The following is an 11,755-nucleotide window of genomic DNA, read 5'->3' on the forward strand; positions in this document are numbered from 1 at the left end:
ATTTATTTATTATGAGAGTGGTGAGACCCTGTCACAGGTTGCCCAGAAAAGCTGTGGCTGCCCTGGATCCCCGAAGTGTCCAAGGCCAGGCTGGACAGGGCTTGGAGCAGTGTGGGATAGAGGAAGGTGTCCCTGCTTATGGCAGGGGTGGAATTAACGGTCCTTAAGATCCCTTCCAACCCAAAACACTACACGACTCCACGAAAGCAGCACGGGTGAAAATACGTGTTTTAAACCATGAATCTCCTCAACCCCCGAGGCAGGCTGCTGAGGCTCCCTGACGGCAGAAAGCATGGCGGGCTGTAAAGCCTGAGAGCTGCGGCAGAAACTACCCTCGGCGGGGAGCTGGAGGGGTTTGGGGCCTTGAATTGAATAGAACGAGGCGAGTGCGGACTCTCGGGGGAGGCTGCGGGGCGAGGGGGCAGCGGCGGGCGCGGTGAGGGCGGGCCCGAGCTGCCATTTCGCGGCCGCCCGGCCCCCCGCAGTCGGGCGGTGCCGCCTCCCTCAGGCTCGGGCGCGACATGGCGGCGGCGCGGGCGCTGCAGCTGTGGCTGCTCCGGCGGCTGCTGCTCCCGCCGCTGCTGCTGGCGCTGCTGCCGGGCCCGGCGGGGGCCGTGTGGCCGCAGCCCCAAGTCCAGAGCTCTCCGCCCGGCGGCGGCCGCTGCCCGGTGCCGGCCCGCCGGTTCCGCTTCGCCGCGGCGGACGGCTCGGCCGTGGGGCCGGGCTGCGCCGTGCTGGACGCCGCCTTCCAGCGGTACTGGCCGCTGCTCTTCGGCCGTGCCACCGGTGAGGGCCGCGCCGGGCGCTCACCCTTCTCTTCGTGGCTTTGAGCTTAACAGCACCCGCACCCTCGCTAACTGGCGGGTTAAATCACGGAGTTTGGTGGGCGTCTGCCTCCCCTCAGCTCGGCGGCGGCAGGTGGGGTGGGAGTCGTGGCTTGGATGGAGTCTGGTGGCGAGGCAGTGATGGGTTGGGATTTGGAGGGCAATGCCTATGGCATGTATAGAGGGAATCTAATCGAGTTTGACACAGTACTAGTTGTCTTCCTGCCAAGGATTTAGGCTCTTGCTATCAAGGGTTTTCTCCATCTCATTTTTTAGTTCCTCCGGACAGTGTTAGAGCTCCCCGTTGCTTCATTTCGCTTCCTTCTCTTGTGGCTGCAGGGAGAGCTACTCCCGGTCTTGCAACCATTCCTGCTTCAGGGTTACTGCTAAGTCTCGGCTGTTCCCATTCCTAGCAGCCCTCGGTCTCCTGTGTGAGGTCTTGCCTTGAGGAAAAACTTGCTGCTTTGTATGTGTTCTTCCAAGTACATACTTGTGCCATGGGGCACCTCTGCCGAAGTGGGGCTGCTAAAAGTCCCGGGGCAGTGTGGCTTTTCTGCCAGGGAGAGATTAGCTCCTGGATTAATCCTGAAATTGTGGGACAAAATGAAGAAAGGCAAGGGCTTTGAAAGTCTGGGTTTGCTTTGGGACAGGCTCTAAATGTTTCTTGAACCCAGACTACTTCATGATAGTGCCCGTTGCTTGTCTGGGCTGAGCTGCAGGAAATCTCTTGGCTGTGGAGCTGACGTGTAGGGATGCTCAGTAGCTGCGTGGGTCTGCTGCAGCCTGAAGTGCTATATCCAGGGAATATGAAGCACTTCATTCATCAAAAAGAGATAGTAACTCTGCTCCCAAGTGTTTTAAATGTCAGTGTGAACTCTGTCGCTGCTGATCAAAGCAGAGAAGAGTGGCGGTGTTGGAAGCCGCTTGGCTTTGTCTTCAGTACATCATACTTTGAAAAAAGCAGGTTTGAAACAGAGAACCCTTTGGCTTATTTTATTTCTTCAACTCTTGTGAGTAGCAGTAGAAATAAATTTTGATTTGGGAGCCAAAACGACTCCTCTTGGTTCTCTTTTGCTGCTAGGAACTAAAAACAGCTGATCTAATTATTCACACTCTCCTGTTCCACTCAGAGGGGAAATGTGACCATCAAATCACTTGGAGCAACATTGTGATCACAAGATCCAGCTCACGCACATCACTTTCCATATGCCCTGCTTTATGATGCTCAAACGGCACAAATTATTTTAAGGCCTTTTTTCCTCTCTTTGCCTTCATTTTGTTTTGGTCTTTTTTTTTCTGCATGGGTGGTTAGTAAGAACAGGCAGTGGAAACCCTGGATGAAAGGAAATAATTTCTATTAATAGAAGAAATAAATGGCAGAAGCCATTTTCTGACTGTGCTGCCTTGCAGGTGTGGTGGCAGTGGTGCCTGTCTGCACCTTGGCCTAGGATGCTGTGTTTGGGTTGGGAAGTGCCTCACCAAGCAGGTTCAAATGTGGTGTGTGGTGGTGGGGCCAATTCTGTCGAGGCTCCTCAGCAGGGTGAGTGTTCCCAGGCCTTACAGCGGCCGTTCCTGGTGAACTGCCGCCTTCCCGAGCAGAGGGAGCAGGTCTTGCTGTGCTGCTTGCACATCTGTGAGGTTGCCTTGGCTACCAGCTTGTCTGCAACCGAGAGGAAAGCTCAAAACAGGGCTGGCTTCAAGCTGTTTTCCTTCTCTCCGCAGAGGTTTCGTCATCCCTTCACGGAGAAACGGGATTTCTGTGAGCTGTGGAGCAGGGGCTCTCTGGATTCCTCTGAACGAGTGCCACAGTCTCTCTGGAAACTTCTTGGTGCTCTTGGCTTATTCAAAGCCCAGCTCTTTATTTTCAGTGACCACATTGAGCATTGGTTGTTTCTGGGAATTGCTGTAAGGGTGTAAGCATGGACCTTGACTGGGATGAGCAGGGTCCCACCCTGCCACCCCATGCTCCTCCTGGCAGCTGACTGCTGTAAGTCCCTTGCATCCCAGTCAAGGTTGAATATTCTTTTGGAATGGGGGAGTGACTCAAGTGGGGATTCAGGCTTGTGCATCCTTGGAAGTGCTCTTCAGTTAGGGAGGTGTGTCCAGAGCTCCTGCTTGAGGTCTAAATGTGGCTGGGTTCTTTTCTCTGGCTGCTGCACCTGGGACATGCTCTGCATGCAGAAAGTGAAGTCAGTCGAGAGCTCTTCTGAGCTGGGTGAGACCTTTTGATTGCCTTTAACTCAGCCCAGTTTAGCAGATTCATTCTCCACCCTTTTTAAAAGGTTTTCTTTGCCCTTTCCCAAGAAGTTTGGGGAGGGCAGAGCTCTTGGGCTTGTACTTTTTTCCAGTGCTGGGAGAGCTTGGAAACAAGAAGCTCTTCACCTTCCTGGAGAAGCTTTGACTAGTCATAGCTGTAGCTTAAGAGCCAGGGCTGGTGTCCAGGAAGCCTCGGGGCTGTTGCTGATCCATATTCTGATGTTTCTACTCTCTTGTGGGTTCCTTTAAGCTTCCCTGTGGGCTTCCTCACATTTTGGGATCAGCTCATGTTCTCCTGGTTGACTGTGCTGAAATTAGCCCCTGATGAACACCGTTCACTGTTTTGGGGTGCGGGAATGGTGCCTGTTTCTGCCTCCATCCCTGGCTGGGCTGGGAGGATGGTGGTGGGCTTGGAAGCAGGGAAAAAGCTGGGGTGGTGTTCATGTGCATGGTCTGTGTCCTTTTCAGAGAATGAGCCATCCTGGGAAACACCCTGCACTGAGCTTCTCGTCTATGTTTCCACTCCAGGCTGCGATGGGTTTCCCAGCCTGGGTTCCAAGGAGAACTGTAAGTGCTGGGGTTGGGAGCAGGAGGGAATGTGGCTGTTTCTGTGCCTGTCACTGGGAAGCAGCACTGTTGCTGATTACCCTTGGATTTGGAGAGGGCACCAATTCCCTGCTCTTGGGATGCTGGGGCAGGGCAGGAGGGGCATTCCTTACAGTGCTGATAAAGCAGTGGGCAGAGATTTGAAACAGCAAGAGAGGGCCAAAATTCAGTTCTGTGGGGTCCTGGGGTGCAGTTCTGTATCCAAGCCCTGCGCAGTGCTGTGGTGGCCGTGTGGGACACCCCTGATGCTGTGTTTCAGATAAGCTGTCTGTCTCCAAAGGCTCCATGCTGCTCTCAGCAGAGACCATCTGGGGAGCTCTCCGAGGTGAGCTGCGCTTCCCGCAGGGCATTCCCCGCTCTCTCTGCTCGGGCCTGTGGGGATGTCTCGCGGTGCCTCTCCCCTTCCATAGACTTCTCTGTTAATTGAGCTCTGCTCCTTTGGGGGTGTCTGTGCTCAGAAAGGGGCTGTGTGTTTTCCTGCAGGCCTGGAAACATTCAGCCAGCTTGTTGGGAGAGATGAGAATGGCACGGTGAGTCCTGGCCTCATCCCCTGGGGGCAGGCAGCTCTCTGTAGTGCCTCTGCCTCCATGGGGACAGGTTGAGGGTTGCTGGAATGCTTGGGATGAGTAGGCACAGCCTTGCCAAGGGCCAAGTGGAAATCCATGGATCAAGCCAGATCCTTGCTTTCTGATTGGGTAAAGAACTGCTGCAGCTCTTTCTGGACAGTTTGCACTCTGGGCAGTGAGGGCACCTCTGTCCTGCCAACCCTGGGGACAGTGGTGACCCTCAGTGTCTCTTGCTAATGGCCATTTGCCCAGCATCCTGCTCATGTTTTCCTCATGTCATGTGTGTGCAGTACTACATCAATGTGACAGAAATCGTGGACTTTCCCCGCTTCCCTCACCGGGGACTGTTGCTGGACACCTCTCGTCACTACCTGCCTCTGAGAGCCATCCTGGAAACTCTGGTAGGGCACCTGTGCTGGGAGATGAGATGGTTTAATTGCGTGTCCCTTCCCTTGTGACAACTGAGCTCCCCTCTTTGGGTGATTTCTCAGCTGCCTTTGTTGAAAAGAAAACCCTGAAGTATTCTGGATTCCTGCAGTTCAGGTTACTCTTCAAGGCTGAATTGTTTCTAAGGCAGGGGAAAATACTGGCAAAGGTGGGTGGTGGTTCTGTGCTCATCCCTAGCAGAATTAAACTTCCAGGTCTCTATGGCTCAGTTACAGGCAGAACAGGGATTTTACTCAACAGAAGTATTCTTGGCCCTGTACAGCATTTTGTGCTTAGAGAGAGGTGTCTGAATCCTTCTTGGATCCTGGGGAGCATTTAGGGACTCTGCCTTGTCCTTCTGGAGCTGGAGGACCTTGTCCTCCATCTGTGGCAAGCTGGATGACCTTTCAGAAAGGGTGGGGCATGTTCATCTTTGTCCCTGTTCCTTCCCAGGATGTCATGGCTTACAACAAGTTCAATGTGTTTCACTGGCACATTGTGGATGACCCATCTTTCCCATATGAGAGCTCCACGTTCCCAGAGCTCAGCAAGAAGGTAATGATCACCCAGCTCAGGTGAGCAGATCTCCACCTCCCGAGCAAGGTCCTGATGTTTCCCGTGTCCACAGGGAGCCTTCAATGCCATGACCCACGTGTACACGGCCAGCGATGTGCGCACGGTGATCGAGCACGCGCGGCTGCGCGGCATCAGAGTCATCGCCGAGTTCGACACCCCCGGACACACCCTCTCCTGGGGGCCAGGTGAGGAGCAGACCCTGCCTGCTGCTGCTCTCAGGAGAGCTGGAGTTGTCCCAGGGGCAGGAACGGGTGCTGCAGTCTGGACCCTGAAAGCTGGGTGTGGACAGCAGTGTTCCACAAGGCAGCTTTGATAAAGAGCAAACCATTATTTGGGGGATGTGGGACCCAATGGTCCGACTTCTAGAGTAAAATTCAAAGGGAGACATTTCCATCTTTTCTTGGGTCTAGGCTGGGTGACTTTTTTGTGGAAACATCTGCTCAGCCAAAACTAACATCATGCCTTATTGCAAGGATCTTGTGTTTAACTGAGGGTACAGCTGGCTAAGCTTCCTTGCTCTGCTCAGCTGTGTCCTAGTCCTGATGCACTGCTCTCTGCTCCAGGGACTGCACCTCCTCTTCTATGTCTAGAAGTGCAAGAAGCTCCAAGAAAATATTCCATTGCCTTTTTCTCTCCTTCCCCTGCCTCCAAATACCAAGGCCCATCTTAGAATTCACTGTGTGTGTGGTCACAGCTGGAAATGTGGCTATCCCTCCTTCCCTGTCCCCTCACAGGCCCTGAGCTGTGCTGAGAAGCATTGTAGAGGATGACATGGTCACACTTTGCCCCTTCCTCACCATCCTGCATTTATTATCATCAGGTGCTCCAGGCCTCCTGACTCCCTGCTATATGGGCCAGACTCCTTCTGGAGCCTATGGGCCCATCAACCCCATTGTTAACAGCACTTACAAGTTTGTGACCAGTTTGTTCCAAGAGGTCAGCACTGTGTTCCCAGACTTCTTTCTCCACCTTGGTGGCGATGAGGTAGATTTCACATGCTGGTGAGTCTGAGATCAGTCTGGATGGGGACTGGGGATAAGTATTTAGGATTTGAAGTCCCAGCCCATGGCTTCTTGGTCATGATCTTTGGTGCCCTGCTCTCCCAGGCCAGGGGTAGTGGTGGTGCTTGGGGTTTTTGGGATTTCTGTGCTCATGGTGATACTGGATATAGAGAAGTGCTGGTGGTGGTCCAACCACAGCTCTGGAATACCTGGGCAAGCCTTGCGCCGGTGTGGGAGGGACTTGACCATGCCTTGGCCTTACTCCAGAGCTCAGGTTACAATGTTTTGTTCCTTCTCTTTGGTGCACAGGAAATCCAATCCAGCAATCCGTGATTTCATGGTGAAGATGGGCTTTGGTGAAGATTATAAAAAATTAGAGTCTTTCTACATCCAGAGGTAAGGACAGAGCATCCAAGGCTGCAGCTGCACTGTGTGACCAGCTCAAATGTCTTCTGTCTTGGGGACACCAGATCTCCTTTTCAGGAGCATCCCCATTGGTAGACCCTCATGTCTCCCTGATCCCAAAAGGGAACATTTTAGTGGGAAATTGACCACAAAAAAACCCTGAGGCTGAGGAGAAAGAAGCCCCATAAGGAGCTGTGCTCTCCCCCTTCTCCTTCAGAAGCACCTCCACGTCCCGCTGAGGATGTTGGGAATATCTGTGCTGCTCCTTTGGCTGTATCTAATAACCACCAAAGAGGGGATCAGTGAGATCACCCAGAATGTGATACTTCTCTCACTCTAGGCTTCTGGACATTGTCTCTTCCCTTGGCAAAGGCTATATTGTGTGGCAGGAAGTGTTTGACAACAATGTGAAGGTGAGAGCTTCTTGGGCTGGGATGAACAGTGCCAGCAGGCCAGCCTGACACACTGGTGTGCTCTGGGGGGCTGTACTGGGGCTGGTGGGGGTTACTCTGTAATGGGACTGGGGTTGATCTCAAGGTGGTGCTGCCAGTGAGCTGCCCTCATCATGGGTTTGTCAGTGCTGCCAATGCTCTGCTCCCTCTAGGATGCAGATTTTAACCCTGCCCAGGACACTCTGCAAATCACCTTATCCCTCCTTCTGTTGTAGCTGTAAACCAGATGGGAAGTGGCTCAAAAATCAATCCCAAGTCTGCCTCAGCTTCCTTTTGGGGGTGTGGAGGGGTCAGGGCACTCTGCTTGGGGGAGCAGGTGATGCTTCTGTCACAGCACTGATCCCCTGGCCCATGTTCACCTGTGCTCCTCAGCTGAGGCCTGACACCATCATCCACGTGTGGAAGGATAACCACATGGAGTACCTGAAGGAGATGGCCAATGTCACCAGGACTGGCTACCATGCTCTGCTCTCTGCTCCCTGGTACCTCAACCGCATCTCCTACGGGCAGGACTGGATAGAAGCCTATAAGGTGGAGCCCTTGGACTTTGAAGGTGTGTTCCTTGTGTCCCCTTTCTGCATTGGTACCTGGCTTGGCACTCAGATGTAGCACCAGAACTGGCTGTTTTGCTGTCCCCTCCACAGGCAGCTCTGAGCAGAAGGCCCTGGTGATGGGTGGCGAGGCCTGCATGTGGGGTGAATATGTGGATGTCACCAACCTGACCCCCAGGCTCTGGTAAGGGGGGCCACAGGCAGGTCACTTGGGTCGTGTGAGGCCGGGCTTCCATCCCTTTTCTTTGCCACTGAGTGTCATGTGCTGAACTGGTGGGTTTGGTCTGCACATGGTGCCTGTGTCTGTCACCTCTGTGCCGGTAACAGCTTCCCTGAGGCTGAAATGAGAGTTTGCAAGGTTGTAACAACCCGCTGCTGCAACCAGGTTGTGTTTAACACCTGCCTGTCCTGTCACCCTGGTCTGCTCCTGGTGGGCATTTGTCCAGGAATAGATCTTGGGATACTCTGAAGCCTTTGTGCGTGGAAGGATGCTGGTCAGGAAAGTGTTTGGGAGTTCAGGGCTTTTGACGCTTTTGAGCTCCCCCCTGTCCTGACTGCCTGTCCCTTGTGTTAAAGGCCGAGAGGTGGGGCCGTAGCTGAGAGACTCTGGAGCAATGGGACTGTCAGGGACGTGGAAGACGCGTACGCCCGGCTGGCGGAGTTCCGCTGCACCCTGCTCAGGTACCCAGCCCAGGACAGCTGCCGAGAGCTCAGCCCTGGGAGGGCAGCGAGGGAGGGGGGCTTGCCCTGCTGCAAAATGACCCTTGTTCCTCTGGAAAGCCCTGGTTTTTCTGCTGCCTGTGCGTGGGCAGAGCTTGCTTTGTGCAGCGCTAGAAGAGCGCTCCTGCTGCTGGCGTAGGCTGGTGGCTCTGGCGAGGAGAGGGCTTTGTGCTGAGGAAGGAGGGGACTTGTCAGCTCTTGCCACTCCTCCTGCAGCACCAGCTTCCCCAGGAAACCTGTCCTCACCCCATGCTCCCACACATGAGCAAAAAACTGAGTTTATAAGCACAGGATGAAAATCACTCCTTCCTTGTTACACCTGAAATGGGGCACCCATGGCCACCCTGTGCCACTGGAAGCCCTCAAACCTGTTCCCTCTCCCTGATGCCATCCTTCTGTTCTCTTCCCAGGCGTGGTATCCAGGCACAGCCTCTCTACGTTGGATACTGTGACCATGAGTTTGGCGGGGTTTGAAGGGAGAGCCCCGCTGCCTCTGTCTCTGTGGATGCAGGAGGAATGTTCCCCCCTCAAAAGGGCTGAGGGACCCCTTCCCACCTCACCTTCTGCTCTGGCTTCATTGCAATGAACATTTCTTTTGCCTCGGCACACACTCTGCCTCTTTTTCTATTTTTATTTCTTTAAATCTATAAATAAATGACCCCAAAGAGGAAAAAGGTGCCTATTCCTGCTCATCTGGGGGCTTGGGACCCATGCAGGGCTTAGCAGGAAATGGGTAGGGCTTGTTCCAAAGATGCTGGTGGAGAAGAATTGTCCTGGCAGCTCTGGAGCTTGCAGAGTGCCTGCTCAGCTGGATAAACTCTGCTTAGCCTCTGCTGCTGTCCCAGGGTTTGCTTCTGCAGTCACGTTGTGCTGTGGGGTCCTGTCCTTGTACCTCCTCTCTCCTCTGATGGCCAGGCCTGCAAGTCACTATCTCTGCTGCCTTAAACCCTGCTGCTGCCACCTCCTCTGGCTCCTCCTCAGCAGATAACACCCTGGAGCCTCTTTGAGGAGCCCTTGCAAATCTGCTGAATGGTGCATGGATATGATGAAATCTGTGCTCAGCCCTTCAGGCTGTCACCTCTGCCTGGGATTTGGCCAACTGACCCGTCCTCCTCCTGCTCTGTTGTTCTCAGGGTGAGGAACTCAGCTCCAGGTCCCCTCCATCCAGAGGGGTTGGTTTCAATGGTGTTCTCATTGGAGAAGAAACCAGTGGTGCTACTATCCCATAGAACTGGGACAGGTGTGATTGTTATCCTATGATGGGTTGGGATTGCTGTGCTGGAAATGGCATTCAGCTGAAAGCAGGAAATCTCTGAGGGAGAAATCCTGGCTGACTGGGACCGTTGTGTGTGTGTGTCTTGGTCTTAAGTGAGTGAGATGTGCTGTTATGGCTGGAAACCTTTTATGACTGAACTTTAAAATAAAAATAGTGAATTAACAGTTATTACTGCCTCCTAGTTTTGAAAGTCAGGGTTTTTTCCTTTTTTTTTTTTTTTTTTTTTTTTTTTTTTTTTTTTTTTCCAGTGTGCTGTAAAGTGGTACCTTGGCTGGGTGCTTTTGTCACTGCAGGGAGCTGCTGCCAGCAGGGTTGGGGCAAGCAGAACTCTGGCTCTGGGAAGGGTGCCCTGTTCCCAAGAATGTTGCTTTGTTCCCCCAGATGATGCTCTGCAGGAGAGGCTCTTCACCACCCTCTCCCAGCTCCCTGTCCTCATTCCACCTGCCCTTCTGCCTTGCTGGGCTCCCTTTCCCCCATAGCCAAGGTGTGAGATCCCCCAGGGCTTGGGATACTCACAGAGGACCCCCCAACATTGCACCTTCCCCTGAAGCCTGGCATTGTGATCCAGGTTAAACATCACCCACGGCCCCATTTCCCAGGGTGTCTGCACTAGCATCTTCCCAAAACCACCGTCATGGAGGTGCCTCAGTGACGTTTCCACCCTCGGACGGGCCGGGATCCCGGAAGCACCCTGCTTTCCCCACCACGGCTTCGCTGGGTGGCCCGTTCCTTCCAGAACATCTATTTTGGTCGTGTAAAACTTGCCGGGGAGCAGGGAACAGGGAACAGGCAGCGTGTGAATCACTCGGGGCCAACGGGTTTAAAAATAAACCCAAGCGGCGGCGAGGAGCAGCCGCCAAGCCCCCGGATTCCAGCAGGATTGTGCACCTCACGTCCCAAACCCACCCGTGGGCACTGGCACCAGCCAGGGGAGTTTATTGGGACACACTTGCAGGGTGTGCATCGGGTGTGTGTGCTTGTAAACACGTGTGTGCATTGGGTGAGTGCTTGTAAGCGTGTGTGCAGTGTGCCTGTGCTTGTAAATTGGTGTGTGTATATTATGTGTGTGCTTGTAAACACGTGTGTGTTGTGTGCATTGGGTGTGTGCTTGTAAACACATGTTCACAGGCACAACTTGCACACACGTCGTCCTCACATCCACTTGTGCACACACGTGCATAAGGGTCCTTGAACACATGTGCATTAGGGGCCCTTGCACATGTGCACTCAAACACATGCACAAATGCACTTGTTCACACATGCATGTGAGTCCTTGCACATATGCACTCATGCACAAACTTGCAAACACATGCACATATACATTTGTAGGGTCTTGCATGCATACATTTGTGCACATGCCTGCACACATGTCCATATGGACCCTTGCACACTTGCCCACATGGATGTACTTGCACTCACATGTACACACACACACTTGCACTCCTGAGCTAGGGAATCTGCACACATGTGCCTATGGGTCCTTGCAAGCCTGTACATCCCTGTACACACTTGTGCACACATGCACACTTGCACACACGTGCAAGTGCCCCCACATGTCATTGCCCAGACTCACACACTGGCCTGAAACCATGTGTGCTGTGCATGCCCTTTGCATTACACACAGGTGCACTCTTGCAGCACCTGTTTGTGCTTGCACACGCCTGAACACACATGCACGTCTTTGTGTAGACTTGCACATGCTTGCACACATGCTCAAACACAGTTGCACACACTCACACCCCTTCCCACACTCACAAGCCCCTGCACACATGAGGCAGCGCACCAGGGAAGCCAGGCCTCCCCCCACCTGGCTGCTGCTTTGGGACTAATTAATTAATTAACGACAACACCAGGTATTAAAGCTGCTCAGTCTAATTACAGATCTTTCGGGGTGACGTGGGATGCAGGAGGGAAGTGCTCCCCTCCTCCCCCTTCTGGGGCAGCCCCAGGGGGGCAACAGGGGCAGTGTGGGGTCCATGGAGGTGAAAAAGTCAACAGTGTTCAAATTGACCCTTTTTGAGCCTCTTCTGTGTGTTTAAACCCTGCTCTGAGGTGGGGAACAGAGAGGGGCTAAGTCAGGAGGCTACTGAAGGGCT

At 53.6% G+C, this 11,755-nt stretch overlaps 1 protein-coding gene across 1 annotated transcript; it reads left to right on the forward strand.

Annotated features, from left to right (window-relative positions):
• Window positions 1-521: 521 nt before the first annotated feature.
• HEXA (hexosaminidase subunit alpha) lies at window positions 522-10,178 on the forward strand (the record flags this gene model as incomplete). Its single annotated transcript, XM_083870596.1, has 14 exons — window positions 522-786; window positions 3,549-3,647; window positions 3,946-4,011; window positions 4,170-4,216; window positions 4,543-4,653; window positions 5,132-5,233; window positions 5,307-5,439; window positions 6,075-6,255; window positions 6,565-6,651; window positions 7,001-7,073; window positions 7,485-7,665; window positions 7,757-7,847; window positions 8,240-8,344; window positions 8,794-10,178. The coding sequence occupies 14 exons, from the start codon at window positions 522-524 to the stop codon at window positions 8,855-8,857; spliced, it is 1,605 nt and encodes a 534-aa protein (XP_083726722.1). The 3' UTR covers window positions 8,858-10,178.
• Between the last annotated feature and the right edge of the window lie 1,577 nt (window positions 10,179-11,755).

This window comes from Zosterops lateralis, assembly GCF_965231275.1.
Source record: "Zosterops lateralis genome assembly, chromosome: 13".
NCBI lineage: Eukaryota > Metazoa > Chordata > Aves > Passeriformes > Zosteropidae > Zosterops > Zosterops lateralis.